The sequence below is a fragment of the Haematobia irritans genome, chromosome 5 (genome assembly GCF_050003625.1).
Source record: "Haematobia irritans isolate KBUSLIRL chromosome 5, ASM5000362v1, whole genome shotgun sequence".
NCBI lineage: Eukaryota > Metazoa > Arthropoda > Insecta > Diptera > Muscidae > Haematobia > Haematobia irritans.
Window position 1 is genome coordinate 53,119,480 of NC_134401.1, and position 19,477 is coordinate 53,138,956.

General features: G+C 25.4%; 1 protein-coding gene across 1 annotated transcript in view; it reads left to right on the plus strand.

The window, feature by feature from the left end:
• The first annotated feature begins 358 nt into the window (after positions 1–358).
• LOC142238668 (transcription factor collier) overlaps positions 359–19,477 on the plus strand; it is a 96,471-nt gene continuing 77,352 nt past the window's right edge. Inside the window, exons 1-2 of the mRNA XM_075310369.1 lie at positions 359–1,250; positions 17,962–18,179. Of these exons, the coding sequence (XP_075166484.1) occupies positions 1,015–1,250; positions 17,962–18,179 (454 nt within the window). The 5' untranslated portion in view covers positions 359–1,014. The remainder of the gene's footprint in view (positions 1,251–17,961; positions 18,180–19,477) is intronic.

Below are 19,477 nucleotides of genomic sequence, written 5' to 3' on the forward strand. Positions count from 1 at the left end.
GTTGCCGTTACCATTGTTCATTTTCTACAACGCCTTTGCCTTGCCTTTTGCGCTTATGTGCCACATTTTGCCACTGTGTTCCACCTCTGTCACTGGGTTTTGTTGTTGGTTGTTGCTCTGGTGTGCTGCGCACTTTGGTGGTTGTACTGTATTGCCAAACGAACCAAGTGTGTATTACTTGTGTGTGTGTGTGCTAAAGTGTATGTGCGTGTAGAGTGCGCGCGGCGGCAATTGACCGACAGACCTAACGAGAAAACCAACCAACCTAGGAGTCAGCAAAGCAGCTAGCAGCAGACATATCATAAGATTGTCGTCGTTTCATAACATCATCGCATTGCGGGATTCAGTTGGGGTTTAAATGCCACTCGGGACGGTAGTTCGGCCGCGCTTACAATTGTGTTTTGTGACTCTTTAAACGGGAATTACCAAAAGTGTGTGTTTTGTTACCTCTACTACCATAAACCTATAAATGATTGCTCTCACACACACGCTCTTACAGAAATTGCAAAACCTATAGAGAGTGTGATATTGTTGTTTTGAGTTACCTACCAATACCATCAGCCATAGCAGACAAGTTGATTTGAAAATTCCCAAATTCTCCAAGGGGCATTGATAAATAAAAAACAACCAAACAATTATCCTATAGAGTTCTCCCCTGATCATCACCATTATCTCTCACCCACAACGGTAGTCGTGTAAAGAGACCCATCTTCAAAAGGCTTCAAATAGTGTCGATAATTCCCACAGCTATTAGATATAGTGTACGTGTGTGTTTGTGTTTAATAGTAAAAAACAAAAATTCCCATTAAATCGAAAATCAATCAAAACGAAAGTGTTACGACAACAACAACAATAAAATCATAATCAAATCCCTGGACTATCTCTAATTAATAGAAGAAGGAAACAAAAACAACAGCAAAACATTTAGTTCTCCCAAACTTTGCTCTTTGATCTTCTCTTAAATTTTTATTTATATCTGTGTTGTGTGATCTTAAACTGACAACGCTTTACAATATGCGTTCCGACGAACCTGTGCCGGGTTTTAGCTCGGCTTCACCCTGGCCTACATTAGATTTGGAATGGGGTCGCAAATTATATCCCACAGCGGCTCCTCGTACCGCCAGTGGCCTAATGTTTGGTTTGCCACCAACTGCTGCCGATTTAAATCAGCCCCGGGGACCAATGACTTCATTGAAGGAGGAACCTTTGGGCGCTAGAGCTTGGATGCAACCCGTTGTGGATCAAAGCAAGTATGTATGAGAAATTGATAGTTTGATAGATATTTGCAAAGTGAAATGATAGAACATTTTTATAAAATTAAAAATCGGTAAAAAATTCTTTTCTAAAATAAATAAGTGAATTTACATCGAAATAATTCGAGAGTACAATTTTCCCTTACAATAAAATCAAATATATACACAAAGAAAATTCTAATAAAATTGAACTAACAATTTAGGAACGTTTTCGTTAATATTATGAAGTGCTTGGTTATTAAATTTAATATTTCTTATAATAATATACCAACCTGCATTTTAATGTAAAGGAAATTTCTAGGAAATTTATAAATTATATCTAACGTGTCAAGGCCCCATTAAGATAGCAATAGGTCCATATTATAATAATACAAATATGGAAAAAATATAACAAAATTCTTAAGTATTACAAAATTGTTTTTTGTTTTAATTTTAATTCAAAATATAAAGAAATTAGTTCGGATATTCCATACACAAAGAAAATAGTATCAAAATTAAAAAAAAAAAAGATATGTTCGATTTCATTGAGCCTATGAAAGTATCCGTTAATAATACGAAATGTTTCACTATTAAAATATTTATAGAATATTCATTAGTTTATTGTGCTCAATTTTAATGAAATTCCATAAACAAAGAATATATGAAAAATTTGAAAAGCCACTGAAAATTAAAACTTTATAAGGGGAAAAATTAATAATTAAATATTTTGATTGTGGCAATGAAAATTCATTAATAACAAGAAATGTAACCACAAAAGAAATTTCCTTAAAATTGAGCCAACGAAAATTTTTAATTGACATAATTCTCATTGGCATAATGAAAATGTTCATTACTATTAGAAAATGTTTCGTTATTTAATTCGAAAATTCAAAATATAAAAAAATCTATTTAAAATATCAATTCAAAGAAAATATCAAAATTATGTTATAAAATTATTAAGCCAAAAAAAAATGTTCGCTTTCATTAAGCCAATGAAAATGTTCGTTAATAATACGAAATGTTTCATTATTGAGATATTAATAGAATATTCATTCGTTTATTTGTTCTCAATTATAATAAAATTCCATATAAAAATAATATTTGGTTAAAATTAGGCCAATACAAATTTAAAGAGCCAATAAAAATTTTTATAAGAAGAAAAAAAATAATTATTAAACATTTTGATTGTGAACAAAGAAAATTTCCTTAAAATTGAGCCAATGAAAATTTTCAATTGACATAATTCTCATTTGAAAAAGAAAATGTTCATTACTATTAGGAAATGTTTCTATTTAAAAAATCACTTCGCACTATACTCAAAGAAAATGTTATGAAACTTAAGACATTCGAAATGTTCACTTTCAACTAGCCATTGAAATTTTTCCTTAATAATACGAAATGTTTCACTATTTAGATCTTTATAGAATATTCATTAGTTTGCGGAATTTTTGCCCAATTTTAATGAAATTGCATACGCAAAGGCTATTGGTTAAAATTAAGTCAATAAAAATAAAAAAAAATTATATTATTTGTGCGAAAGGAAATAATATCAAATTCTTTAACAACAATAAATGTACACTTAAAAAATTCATTAAAATTTAGCCAACAACATTTTTTGTTTTTAATTTTACAATTTTTACATTTTTACAAGTTTTTGTTTTTATTGACATAACGAAAATGTCTTATGTTCATTAATGGAATGAAGTGTTTCGTTATTTAATACAAAAATCATTATTATAAAGAAATGTATAGTTGTATATATGAAATTTCGTTTCGAAATTTCGTTAATATTACAAATCTTTTATATCAGTGTATTACTATTTAAACACAGCGTTCCCAGAATTGTTTCACCAAACACCGCTAGATTTTCCCCAAAAAAAAACCTTAATATTTTTTGTACCAAAAATCACGGCGGGAATGGTTGTTAATATTTAAATTGAGCCTTAAAATATATGGAGGTTCATATATTGGTATCAAAGTTTAGAGAAAGCCCCAGATCCATATTTCTTTAAAAACATACCAAAAATAAAAGAAGATCTGAAGACCAGAAAAGCCAAATTGGCAACGCTGCTTAAAAGTAATCTCAAAACTTTAGCCACACAGTCCACAGTCCACAATTTTATTCAAACTCATTTAAATGAAGTCAAAGAAAAATTTCAAAAAATATTGAACGCAATAAAATTACCGTGCTTCTGTCACAATCATAATCGTGACAACATTTCATAGCTGCGTTTAAAGTTGTTAAAGAAGCGTCCAACTCCTATAAACCAGAGATCAATAAATCGTGGAAGCAGTGGACTGCAGCTATTGAATGGGCTCCAAATAAAGCGAAGACTATCCTAAGGAGCCACAATGGCAATGGCCATCGTTTTCGGAGATTTACAAGGTGTAATACCTATCGGCTACCTTCTATGCCGAATCATTGGGCCCTCTCGACCTTGAATTGAAGAAAATCAATCCCATTTGGGGAAGAAGCAAAGGATTTTTTATCTACGATATCTCAACACCTCTTGTCTTCAGCCCCGCCAGGATCAAATTGCTACAATTAGACTCTGAACTTATGCCCATCCACCGAATTCTTCTGATTTGGCGTCATGCGATTTCTTTAATATCAATGGGCGCAAATATCAATAGAATTAGAAGCGCTTATTATTATTATTATTTTTTTTTGATTGAGTTAAAAGTGTGCTATGTAGAATAACAACAACAAAAACAACCGGTAATCTGTTACGATAATTTTTTTTATCCGTTAAATACTTAACGCTTATGTCCATAATTTCTATTTCTTCAAAATTACCACTTTTGCAAGAACATTTTGTTCTTTTTTGTCCGCTTAATATTCAACGCTTATGTCCATAATTTCTAGTTTTTCGTTTGTAATTCCCTTGAAGGCAATCGGCACAACACATAGAGTGGGACCCAAAAAACAAAACGAAGCATTTTTGTCAATGTCTATAAATGCAATTACAATAAAACGCTAAAAAAATATAACGCCAATATTTTTCACAATCAAATAAATTAAAATTCCCAAATCTATAAATTTTAAGTTTCTAGTGCTCCACCTTAATATTTTCACGCCTATTTTAAATAGCTTGTCAAGTAGCTCATTACTTTCAATAAAATATCTTTGATGGTAATCATAACAAGAACTTCACCTACAGCAGTATTTTCCACTTGCTGCGTATACCTCCTAACATACACAAACACACACATAAAAAACTTCTTACCGGCTTTCTAAATATCCACAAAACAAAAAAAAACACGTGACTCTCTTAATCCAGACATCAACAAAAGTCAATGCCTTCTATCTCATAAATATCTCGTTTGAAGTTTCCCTCTTTGCCCTCTTAAGCAACACAAAAAAAATCCCGATTCTTGGGAAAAATCTTACATTCTGAAGTAGGGATTTTTTTCTTTTCGACGCTACAAAACAATTTCATGCTCTTAACAATCATGAGATGAGATGAGACCATTAATATAGACGTGCTAGCTTAAGGTGTTCTTATCAGTTACACAGTTTTTCAGAGTAGGCCTAAAGGCTTTTCTAACAGACTCCCTGTCAACACCATCTAAAAATATGAGACCAAATATTTGTTATATTTACATGGGATTTTTTTGCTCTCATTTCTCTTTTTTGCCAATGAGTGAATAAAAAATTTCATAGTCAAAAAAAAAATCACTCAAAATTACTAAATAAAATTACACTCTCACTCATTTTTTCTTCTTTGCATTCATTCATACCCCCCCAAAAAAAAAAAAACAAATAAACAAAAACTCTTCTTAAGTTTGATATTTGTTTTTATTTCTCGACCATGAAGTCCTTTTGGTTTTGTTGATTAACTTTAGAGAAACCCTTATGGAAAGTCGTAATGTTTATTTGCTTTGCTTCTGTAGAAAGACTCCAACCTTTTTCGAGAGGGAGCCTTCTAAGGAAAAAAGCTTCTTCCTTGAGTATTCAACCAAGCGTATAGCATCTCATGTCATCCCATCGGTATCGGTCGGTATAGCTAACCTAAACCAACCATCCCCCAAAAAGCCTAGACAATAAACGTAAAATGCGTAATACTGCGTGTAGAGAATAAGCGGTGGTGTCATACACTGAAATAAAATAATCACACAAAAATAACATTAAATTAAACAAAACTAAATTAAATTAAACTATATGAAATTGCGGTTTTTTAATTTAATTAAATTAACTTAAATTAAATTAAATTAAATTAAATTAAATTAAATTAAATTAAATTAAATTAAATTAAATTAAATTAAATTAAATTAAATTAAATTAAATTAAATTAAATTAAATTAAATTAAATTAAATTAAATTAAATTAACTTAACTTAAATTCAATTCAATTCAATTCAATTCAATTCAATTCAATTCAATTCAATTCAATTCAATTCAATTCAATTCAATTAAATTAAATTAAATTAAATTAAATTAAATTAAATTAAATTAAATTAAATTAAATTAAATTAAATTAAATTAAATTAAATTAAATTAAATTAAATTAAATTAAATTAAATTAAATTAAATTAAATTAAATTAAATTAAATTAAATTAAATTAAATTAAATTAAATTAAATTAAATTAAATTAAATTAAATTAAATTAAATTAAATTAAATTAAATTAAATTAAATTAAATTAAATTAAATTAAATTAAATTAAATTAAATTAAATTAAATTAAATTAAATTAAATTAAATTAAATTAAATTAAATTAAATTAAATTAAATTAAATTAAATTCAATTCAATTCAATTCAATTCAATTCAATTCAATTCAATTCAATTCAATTCAATTCAATTCAATTCAATTCAATTCAATTCAATTCAATTCAATTCAATTCAATTCAATTCAATTCAATTCAATTCAATTCAATTCAATTCAATTCAATTCAATTCAATTCAATTCAATTCAATTCAATTCAATTCAATTCAATTCAATTCAATTCAATTAAATTAAATTAAATTAAATTAAATTAAATTAAATTAAATTAAATTAAATTAAATTAAATTAAATTAAATTAAATTAAATTAAATTAAATTAAATTAAATTAAATTAAATTAAATTAAATTAAATTAAATTAAATTAAATTAAATTAAATTAAATTAAATTAAATTAAATTAAATTAAATTAAATTAAATTAAATTAAATTAAATTAAATTAAATTAAATTAAATTAAATTAAATTAAATTAAATTAAATTAAATTAAATTAAATTAAATTAAATTAAATTAAATTAAATTAAATTAAATTAAATTAAATTAAATTAAATTAAATTAAATTAAATTAAATTAAATTAAATTAAATTAAATTAAATTAAATTAAATTAAATTAAATTAAATTAAATTAAATTAAATTAAATTAAATTAAATTAAATTAAATTAAATTAAATTAAATTAAATTAAATTAAATTAAATTAAATTAAATTAAATTAAATTAAATTAAATTAAATTAAATTAAATTAAATTAAATTAAATTAAATTAAATTAAATTAAATTAAATTAAATTAAATTAAATTAAATTAAATTAAATTAAATTAAATTAAATTAAATTAAATTAAATTAAATTAAATTAAATTAAATTAAATTAAATTAAATTAAATTAAATTAAATTAAATTAAATTAAATTAAATTAAATTAAATTAAATTAAATTAAATTAAATTAAATTAAATTAAATTAAATTAAATTAAATTAAATTAAATTAAATTAAATTAAATTAAATTAAATTAAATTAAATTAAATTAAATTAAATTAAATTAAATTAAATTAAATTAAATTAAATTAAATTAAATTAAATTAAATTAAATTAAATTAAATTAAATTAAATTAAATTAAATTAAATTAAATTAAATTAAATTAAATTAAATTAAATTAAATTAAATTAAATTAAATTAAATTAAATTAAATTAAATTAAATTAAATTAAATTAAATTAAATTAAATTAAATTAAATTAAATTAAATTAAATTAAATTAAATTAAATTAAATTAAATTAAATTAAATTACATTAATTTAATTTAATTTAAATTAAATTAAATTAAATTAAATTAAATTAAATTAAATTTCTCTCTAAATTAAATAAAAAATATAACAAAAAGTTTTTCTTTAATTTCTCACAGTGCCTTCAGTCTTTTGGGATAAACATTTTATTTTGTTATTTTCTTTTGTGGGGGTGAATTTTGGGGGCTTATTTTATTTTGTGAACTTCATTCATTTCATCCACCCAGAGCGTTCGTTTTTAGCATCCTTAGGCTATCCAAAGAGTGGTGTTATTTGTGGGGGGAATTTCGAAGGCTTGAGAGCGCCAGTAAAGTCATCTTATTTAGCTTTCTTTGTTTTTATTCTGACATTTTTTCTATTTACTGTTTGTGTTCGGGGTTGATTTTTCAAGTTCAATGAAATGTTTTGTGTTCCAAAAATTATATTTCTTTCTATGACCAGCGGAGAGGGCTAACGGAAGGAGAGGATTCCTTGTTTTTTTTTTTTTTTGGTGGTGTTGTTTGGAGTTTATTGTACTCAAAAGCTTTAGGCCTCCTATTAGTAGAAGTAGAGATGTTTAGCCAGTGAGATGTTTGTATTAAGAAACGCTAAACATACAGAAAACGAAAGTGTAAGACGCGAAGAACATAGGCAATACGTAAAAATGACCGCGGGTTTTTTGCAAACGACTGGGCCCAATTCTAATAATACGAATAGGAATACAACCACAAGTGATAGTGTCAATGGGAAATTGTTAAGGTGAAGAAAAAGAAGAAAAACTAAACAAAAACTAAGGCATACAATTAAAAAAAAAAAAACTAAAAATATTATGCGATTGTTTGAAAAAATCCTAAAATTTAAAAATATTAAATTATTTTAAATAGGTTTTCTTTAATGAATCATAAAACAAAACGGTGAACAACAAAACATTTGAAATTTAAACATCACTAGAAAAAAGGAATCGACTCGACTGGTAGCTTTTCCGTTTCCGCTTCCGTTTTATAGATGTATAAAAGAAACGAAAAAAAACATCAACAAACATTTGTAAATGTCAATCCATTTAGCTAGGTTTTGTGCCTCATTGCTTACTCTACTATCCAATTTTTGTTTTTTTTTTTTATTTTGTATTCTTCCATGATATTTTATTTAATACTCTGGATGTCCATGGAAATGTCCTTCATGGTTGTATGAATGTACGTATGTATATATGTTTGTGTATGTTTTGGTGTATTTTTTTATTGTTTTACTTGATATTTGTATTTCATGGCTATAGTCCTTGCTTGAAATCTAACGTTTAATTGGCTTTTCATAAACGCCTTTTTTCCTTTGCCTCACATTGCCAACGTCAACGTCATCAACATTGTCGTCATCTTTATTGTATTTATATTGAAACTTGAAAATTGAATTGTTTTACTGCAAACTTTCAACCAATTCATAAGGAGGGGGCTCTCCAAAGTAACTACAAATCACTTGAAAACTTTCCTCTTTCTTCCTATCCTAAAATATCCTCAATGCAATCGAAAAGAAGGGACTTCGAATGGAAAACTTTTCTCGAATTGTTCTTAACGAGGGCGGCTCTTATGTTTGTTACCGTTATCAAAAAACAGCAAACAATGATGACACTATTGAAGTTATGCGGTTGTTGTTAGAGCATTGTGACTAACGAAGAGAGAAAGAGAGGTTTTATTGTCGAATATGAAGGGTTTCTCCCATTATTGTAGACAAGAAAATCTCGTTTACATAGTATCTCTTTCTATGTTAAGGATCGATCATATATTGAAAGTTAACTTTCATAACTTTGTAGAATTTTGATTTTTTTTCGTTTCGAAAATATAGATTTTCGTTGGTATGAAAATTCTATTCATTTTGATCTAGGAATACAATGATTATAATCAAAGAGAAATCATTCAAGTTCTCTTCTCAGCTCTTCTCTCAAAACAGAGTTGAAAAACATCTCCATGTAAAATGCGAAACGTATCGTCACACAACGTAGCTCAATGATACTACATGCAGTATTGCCAACAATGACTAAAAAATTAATAATGACGATTTTTGTCCCAAAAGCGATTTTTAATGATTTAAGGAATAAGAAGGAAGGCTGTATATAAAAAAGAAATGAATTCAGTCACCCCAGCACAAACGAAAAATATAAATTAAGATATAAATAATGATTGTGACGATTTTTAAATTTAAAAATTTCAGTTTTTGAAGATTTTAAGAACATGAAGGGAGACAGTATGTAAAATCAAATAGATTAAAGTACCCTAGCATAATCTGAAAATATAAATTAGGGAGGGGGATGGCAAATATTAAGGGGCATTGGGTCAGTAGTTTCTGGTTAGCCTCCCCATAGCTATGCCAATCTTAAATACATGTTTTTCAAAATTTAATTAGATTGTCCATCTTTATTGACTTCCCGTTTGTAACACATTGAATATGAGTGTGAGTGTGTGTGACCACAACTTTGATGCTCCAATTTTTTAAATCATTTGAATTAGACATTTATTTGAAGGCCGCAAAGGCCTCTACCGAATTGGGCCAAAATCAAGTTTTACTCTTCTCCAGATGGGCGATACTGATCACAACTAGCGAATCCAAGAAAACTGTAAACTTTCTTGACGATGGGTTAATCTTACCTTTTTGGCAGCACATTCGATAGTTGTTTTGTTCAAAATTTCTTAGATTCCTGGCGAAGGAAAACAATGCAGATCATTTTCTTCTTGCCCTTAAATAGCATCAACTACTGCTCTGAAGTATCACGCTTGTTCTTAATGCGGTACCCAACGTCATGTAGGATATGTCCACAACCATCATTTAAAATGCGTATTCGGCGCTTAAAAAGGGGACGAAACTTCTTAAACCAGTAACGACCGAAAGAGAAGAGTCAAAAAATCATAAAATTTCAAAGACCGTCTAAGAAATCTAGGGCATTTCCATAAACTTCCGGGGAATAGTTAATACCCATGCCAACAGCCCTTAGCCTCGCTAAAAATGAAACAATAACGACTAAAAATTAAAACAAAAAAAATGTCGAAGAGTTCTAAGGGGATCGCTGAATTTAACATGGACATGTCATAGGGCGGATGTCCACCGTTGCACTAAATTTGCATCACTTCTTAAGGTCTGATACTAATTCAGTATATCGGATGTGAATTAAAAAAAAATTATAATATTTTGCCAAATAAATAATTTTTATAACTTTTTATGATTTTTTCAAATATTTTCAACAATTCGCAATTTTTCTAGAATGGATTTATGCCCACAGATATTTAAACGTAAAAACAATGTTACTCATAATTTCTATTCAATTTCTATAAATGTTTGAAGTGATTTCTTTAAAAAAAATACAACTCTTTTTTAACGAATAAAATATCGAACCAAACACAAATAAATGTATCATGAAATAAGTGTTCAATAAATAAAATAAATAAATAAATAACATAAATATTTTTAAATAACAATCACTTACATATATGATTGAGATCATCCTTTTTTTAAATGATTTTTATTTAAATAAAAATAATTGATTTTTATTTAAATAAAAGATCAAAAAACACACAAAAATTAATGTAAATTTTTTAAAATAAAAATCAATTATATATTTGAGATTGAAAACATTCTTTTGTTATATTAAAATTATTATTTTTTAATTTTTATTAATTTATTTTTATTAATTTAATTTAATTTAATTTAATTTAATTTAATTTAATTTAATTTAATTTAATTTAATTTAATTTAATTTAATTTAATTTAATTTAATTTAATTTAATTTAATTTAATTTAATTTAATTTAATTTAATTTAATTTAATTTAATTTAATTTAATTTAATTTAATTTAATTTAATTTAATTTAATTTAATTTAATTTAATTTAATTTAATTTAATTTAATTTAATTTAATTTAATTTAATTTAATTTAATTTAATTTAATTTAATTTAATTTAATTTAATTTAATTTAATTTAATTTAATTTAATTTAATTTAATTTAATTTAATTTAATTTAATTTAATTTAATTTAATTTAATTTAATTTAATTTAATTTAATTTAATTTAATTTAATTTAATTTAATTTAATTTAATTTAATTTAATTTAATTTAATTTAATTTAATTTAATTTAATTTAATTTAATTTAATTTAATTTAATATAATTTAATTTAATTTAATTTAATTTAATTTAATTTAATTTAATTTAATTTAATTTAATTTAATTTAATTTAATTTAATTTAATTTAATTTAATTTAATTTAATTTAATTTAATTTAATTTAATTTAATTTAATTTAATTTAATTTAATTTAATTTAATTTAATTTAATTTAATTTAATTTAATTTAATTTAATTTAATTTAATTTAATTTAATTTAATTTAATTTAATTTAATTTAATTTAATTTAATTTAATTTAATTTAATTTAATTTAATTTAATTTAATTTAATTTAATTTAATTTAATTTACTTTAATTTAATTTAATTTAATTTAATTTAATTTAATTTAATTTAATTTAATTTAATTTAATTTAATTTAATTTAATTTAATTTAATTTAATTTAATTTAATTTAATTTAATTTAATTTAATTTAATTTAATTTAATTTAATTTAATTTAATTTAATTTAATTTAATTTAATTTAATTTAATTTAATTTAATTTAATTTAATTTAATTTAGTTTAATTTAATTTCATCATCAATTATATATTTGAGCTTGAGATCATTATTTTATGGTAAAAGTAATTGATTTTTATTTCAAATTTATTTCAGTTTTATTTAACACAGAAGGAACAAATAAAAGAAAACAATTTAAATATTGATAATTTTCCTATTTATTAAATTGTAGTTTTTTTGCAATATTTATTAATTTTATTGAAAATCACCTATAATTTTATGTATCAAAGAATTTTATGTACATTTCCTCGCCAATCGTAATACCCATAAAAATATTTAATATTGCATTTTATTCCCCACCATTTAAAAGGTGTTTAAATTGTATTTATTTATAGTCCTTTTACCACTTCCCTCCCTAGTCCCTTTGATCGAAATGTAATAAATGTAATTTATATTACAAAAGATAGCAAATACGTAGCAATAACTTTTTATTTAAAAGTTATAAACACAAAAGTGAACAACAGATCACATTTATTTATATGCGTTACGATACGAGTATGATACCGGTAGAATGGTGTAAATCTGTTTGCTTGCTTGCTTGCTATGATGACTGTAATAGTCCTTTATCCTTTACAATAACCTGAACAAAAAACAAAATGAACAAAAACAAAGAGAAAGAAATTTACACCAAAACTGGATGATTGGATGGGACTGCATTCAATTTTTGTTTGTCCATTTTTTTTTTTGTTGCGTCCCTGGTAGTCTTTATAATCTTTGGTGCAATGTATTTTCAATGTTGGAGTTGTTTTTTTTAATTTTTCACATTTTCACCATAGGTCCTCTGCTAGGTCTGTATGAGAAAAGCTTACAACTCTTTACTAATTGACAAGGTCGATAGGTAAATAAATCGTATGCAAAATATAATGAACGTGATTTATGCGAAAAAGAAAAGGGATGACTAAGGGGGGGGGGGGGGGGGGGAGTATTTTACAAAAGCTGTTTCGGTTTCCTTGGTTGCCCTTTATTTACGATGCCTTCACAAAGTTCAGACAACAAAAATATGGTTTAAAAACATTTAACAAACCAACAAAAGGGCATAGCATGCCTCCATTATACCTCGCTCATAGCATATTTCCATATATGACCAGAGTATAGGAACACTTTATGGTAGCACTTGTCTGTTTTCTTCTTCTTAAACATGGTGAACATGGTCCCCATAATAATGCTATTATATGTTTATGTAAATGTTCCTTCCATTTCTCACAATCCTCTGATTGTCTAGCAGGAACGACCCCGGGAACGACAAAGAGCAGCATATTTACATCCATTCACATGATTATAGGTGCCATGTACATACGAGTGTATTTGCCAACAAACATTACACCATCGAAATCTTCCAGAGGGGAAGGACATGTAAACAGGTCCTTTGTTAGCTTTTGTCTTGTCTCCTGGCCGTGTTTAATATCTCATACAGGTTATACAAGTGGACCATCTCCGTGGTAGCTTTGGTTGTCTGTTGGTGTTAATAACACCCTAGGAAAAGTCAATGTTAGCATTCAGAATTGAAAGGAGTTTCAAAAAACACAAACATGGAGTGCTATCATTCTCATTGACATATTCATATAACCTTTAAATTCACATAATTATATTCCAAATGAGTCATTATGTCTAGCAAATAATGTGTCAAATGGTAAAAAAAACATTATTTTTTACTTTCTTTAAAAAAAAATTTATTTAAAAAATCTAAAAACAAAAAATCTAAAAAATTAATAAAATTGTTGAGTGGCAAAAACTTTTTTTTTTATAATTTTAAAGTATAGTTAGTTCTTTTTGCATATTATATGGTATTGCATATTATATGCTATAACATTTTAGTAGAAAATATTATTTTACGTAAAAATAATTATTCTTAACATCAACATAAAAAGAAATAAAATATTGCCAGCATCAGTATTTCAGAAATAATAATAATAAACAAATAATATTTAAAATACAAAAGATAATAAATGCATTTTATAAAAAATATTAAACTTGGAAAAACAAAAATTCAAATAAATTTAGTTAATCTAAATTAATTTCACCAAGAAACAAACGTTTTTTTTTAACTAAGTAAAGTAAATTAGCGGAAGCAACGTTATCTCAGATAATAGTAAAATAAAAAATAATTTTTATTATAAAATAAAAATTAAATAGAAAAAATGTAACAAATTTATATCAGCAAATAGTAAAATAAAATTAAATTTAATTAAGAATATCAATATAAATTTCAACTCAGTTTAATTAATTTAAACTTATCTCAATTAAATTCACACAAAAAAGAAATTAAATTAGATTATTAGAACCAAATTATTTTTGTCAAATTTTTCTAGTTAAATGTTTTTATAATTTGGTGATTGAAAAAAGTGAAATTTAACTGTAATAAATTAATACAAGTAAAAATATAAATTTACTCTTGGCCAAATTAAATTAAAATTAATTATTTCATTATTAACATACCATACAAAAACAATTATTGAGCGACATTATTTCAAACAATTTTATACTTTTTTGAATTCAAAATTTAAAATTTATTGTAATAAAATCATATAAATAAATATATAAATTATTTTAAATGAAAAAAATGTATTGATAAAACCTATCAAAATTAATTTAATAACAATTAATTTTTTTTATATTAATTTTTCTATTAAACGTTTTTATATTTTGATGGAATTGGAATTAAAATATAAGTGAAATGAATAAATGACTAAAATCAATTACAATTAAATTAGTTTATATTATTTTTTTCTAGTAAATAGTTTATGAATTTGATTTGATGGATTTAAATTCATTCCATGTGGTATACATTGGTGAACTTCTCTCTTATCACTGAGTGCTGTCCGATTCCATGTTAAGCTCAATGACAAATGACAATTTTTATACCCTCCACCATAGGATGGGGGGTATATTAACTTTGTCATTCCGTTTGTAAGACATCGAAATATTGATCTAAGACCCCATAAAGTATATATATTCTGGGTCGTTGTGAAATTCTGAGTCGATCTGAGCATGTCCGTCCGTCCGTCTGTTGAAATCACGCTAACTTCCGAACGAAACAAGCTATCGACTTGAAACTTGGCACAAGTAGTTGTTATTGATGTAGGTCGGATGGTATTGCAAATGGGCCATATCGGTCCACTTTTACGTATAGCCCCCTCTAAGAGAAACAAATTTCATCCGATCCGGCTGAAATTTGGTACATGATGTTAGTATATGGTCTCTAGTGACCATGCAAAAATTGGTCCATAGCGGTCAATAATTATATATAGCCCCCATATAAACCGATCACTAGATTTCACCTCCGGAGCCTCTTGGAAGACCAAAATTCATCTGATTCAGTTGAAATTTGGTACGTGATGTTAATATATGGCCGCCAACACCCATGCAAAAATTGGTCGATATCGGTTCATAATTATATATAGGCCCCATATAAACCGATCCCCAGATTTGACCTCTGGAGCACCTTGGAAGAGCAAAATTCTTCCCATTCGGTTGAAATTTGGAACGTTAGTATATGGTATCCAACAACCATGCAGGAATTGGTTCCTATCAGTCCATAATTATATATAGCTCCCATATAAACCGATTGCCAGATTTGACCTCCGGTGCCTTTTGGAGAAGCAAAATTCATCCGATCTGGTTGAAATTTGGTACGTGGTTCTACTATATGATATTTAACAACCATGCCAAAAGTGGTCCATATCAGTCCATAATCATTTATAGCCCCCATATAAACCGATCCCGAGATTTGGTTTTGCAGCCTCTTGGAGTAGCAAATTTCATCCGAGTGAGTTGAAATTTGTGGATGACAGTCTTTCGTAGAAGTTTATACGCAATCCATGGTGGAGTGTACGTAAGATGAGTCTAAATCGGGCGAAAGATATATATGAGAGCTGTATCTAAATCTGAACCGATTTGGCTGATATTTTGCAAGTTTTTCGAGACTCATAAAATATTCGGATGTACAGAATTTGAAGAAGATCGCTTGATAAACACGCCAATTATGGCTAGATCATGGCAGCTATATCTAAATCTGAACCGATTTTAGTGATTGTCTTTGTCCCGAAAAAAGACGCTATGCCAAATTTGAAGACGATCGAACACAAACTGCGACCTGTACTTTGCACACAAAAATACATGAACAGACAGACAGACAGACGGACATAACTAAATAACTAAACTTTTCCTTCTAGGCGTTACAAACAAATGCCCAAAAATTGTTATATTAAATTAAAAGTAAATTTATGAATTTAAAATTAAAATTTAATTGTAACTAATTAATATAAATAAAAATGACTAAACCAATTAAAATAAAATTAATTTAAAAAAAAAACATAAATTAATTTATTTTAACGTTTCTGCTAAAAAGTTATTTTATATATATTTTTTTAAATAAAATTAAAACTTATTAATTAACTAATATAAATTAAGTTCATCTATATTATTTTAAGTGAAAATAATATAAATTGGCTAAACCAATTATAATTAATATATACTATAATATTATTTGGTCTTAAAAAGCTTTCATAATTTCATAGATTTAAAATTTAATTGTAATTAATATAAATAAAATAAAGTATCTATTAAATTTACCTAAATATATTGAACAAAAATAATATAAAGTGATTAAATTAATTAAAATTAATCATTTATATTTATTTGCCTAATAACAAGTTTTTATAAGTTTTTGGGTTTAAAATTTAAATAGCTTGCCAACTATTTTATTAAACATATATTTTTTTATAATTTTTTCCATGATATTTTTGTTATCAAATTTGTTTATTTATATAATATGAACTGTATATTAAATTAAAAAAAAATACTATAAATAAATGTATAGGGTGCTGAGGCTAAATTTGGAAATTTACTGCTTTACTGTAATAGAATTATTAGAGTTATAGCTTTTGCTAAGAACAAATCATATTGTCATAATTCCTCCTTAAAGTTCATTTCAATAAAGGACAATTATGAGATTCTTTATAAAAACCCCCAAAAAATAACAACAACAAATAAATACAAACATATGTATGACATACAAATAAACTCCAACCATGTTAAATTGTCTGCTAGATTTATGTTTGTTTATTTTTTGATATGACCAAGTACTGTGGCTTGATACATATCCGTGCTTGTTACAAACTCAGTATGCAAGTATCTTTACTAGAAAGGTTATGATCCTTGGTATTTAACATTCATTTTTTGATTCTATTTGTTTCTCTACCTTTGGATGACTTACATATGCTGCATTTTTTGTTTTCAGTTGTCTGTTGTCCTATCGAAAGATAGATGGTAATGTTTTCCCAGTTTAATTGTTAGTTAGTGAAAATGTTTAGTTAGTGGAGTAGCTAGGCAAACGTTTGATGTAATCTGGTTTGTTTTAGTAGGAGTTGGTTGTTTTTTTTTGGGAAGTCTAAAGTGTGTCTGCAATTATTTTTGGTTAAAAGGACAATGAGTGAATGAATGAATGAATGAATGGCAAGAAAGACAGACAAAATATTTGCTTAGCCCAGAAAACACACAAAAATAATGGCAAATCCACTAAAAATATAGAATAGTAGACAAAGGACATAACCATAGATGGTTTCACCACTCAACTGTATGTGTATGTTTATTTGTGATAATAAATTTCTTTTATTTGTATTTATTTTGGCCACCAATTGCCCATGCATTGTCAGCAGTTCTTGGTCTAATGTCAGTTTGTGGGGAAAAATTGTCCACAATTACAAAAAAAAACACACACACACAAAATAAAGGATATTATTCATTCATATAACCTTAAAGTATTAATTCATATGGCCTCATTGTTTCTAACTGATCCCAGGAAAGAGTCTTGTCATGTATGTAAAATATCACACTAAATAGGTTACATTCCTAGGTCCTCTTACTTTTGTTTTCATTGTTTGTAATTATTTCTCTATTAGTCACCAGGTTGTTGATTACATAGCCAGGACATCAACTTGAACTGACTACCAGTTTAAGTAATTATCCTGGAAAATAACTTCATTAGGCAGGCCTAACTATGATTATTAGGGCTAAAATGACATTAAATACATGATGATAAATTATTTTAATTGGATTTGTTTTTCTCTCTCTCGCACTCTCTCATTCCAGCCTTGGCATTGGTCGTGCCCATTTTGAGAAGCAGCCACCCAGCAATTTGAGAAAATCGAATTTTTTCCATTTTGTGATTGCCTTGTATGATCGTGCCGGTCAACCCATAGAGATTGAACGTACTGCATTTATAGGATTCATCGAAAAAGATTCAGAATCGGATACAACAAAAACAAATAATGGTATACAATATAGGCTGCAGCTGTTATATGCCAATGGTAAGTGTACAAAAATTTAAAAAAAAAAAAACACACCGGGATGAAGTACAAAATCGCTGGTATTTTTTTCTAATTTTTTCTTAATTTTTAAAAATTGTCCTCTTACATTTATTGAAGACATTTTTGTCACAAAATTTGTTTTGCCTTGAATGTTTGGGCAATTTTTTTTTAGAAAAGTTTTTTGAATACATTTTTGTGACAAAATGTACTACATGAGATTTTTCTCCCAAACATTTCAATATAAAATTTTTGTCACAAAATTATAAAATATTTGTCAAAAATTATTATCTCTATGAAATTTCGCTGGTATTTTTTTTCTCATTTTTTCTTAATTTATAAAAATTTTCCTCCTACATTTATTGAAGGCATTTTTGTCACAAAATTTGTTTTGCCATGAATGTTTGGGCAATTTTTTTTTAGAAAAATTTTTTGAATACATTTTTATGACAAAATGTTCTATATGAAATGTTTGTCCCAAACATTTCAATATAAAATTTTTGTCACAAAATTATAAAATATTTGTCAAAAATGATTTTCTCTATGAAATTTCGCTGGTATTTTTTGTCATTTTTTCTTACTTTATAAAAAAATTTCCTCTTACATTTATTGGAGATATTTTTGTCACAAAATTTGTTTTGCCATGAATGTTTGGGCAATTTTTTTAAAAAAAAATTTTTGAATACATTTTTGTGACAAAATGTTTTATATGAAATTTTTGTCTCAAATATTTCAATATAAAATTTTTGTCACAAAATTATAAAATATTTGTCAAAAATTATTTTCTCTATGTAATTTCGCTGGTATTTTTTTCTCATTTTTTCTTAATTTAAAAAAAATTTTCCTCTTATATTTATTGAAGGCAGTTTTCTCACAAAATTTGTTTTGCCATGAATGTTTGGGCAATTTTTTTTAGAAATATTTTTTTGAATACATTTTTGTGAAAAAATGTTTTATATGAAATTTTTGTCCCAAACATTTCAATATAAAATTTTTGTCACAAAATTATAAAAAATTTGTCAAAAATTATTTTCTCTGTTAAATTTTGCTGGTATTTTTTTCTAATTTTTTCTTAATTTATAAAAATTTTCCTCTTACATTTATTGAAGACATTTTTGTCACAAAATTTGTTTTAACATGAATGTTTGGCCAATTTTTTTTTTAGAAAAATTTTTTGAATACATTTTTGTGACAAAAAGTACTATATGAAATTTTTGTCCCAAACATTTCAATATAAATTTTTTGTCACAAAATTATAAAATATTCGTCAAAAATTATTTTCTCTATGAAATTTCGCTGGT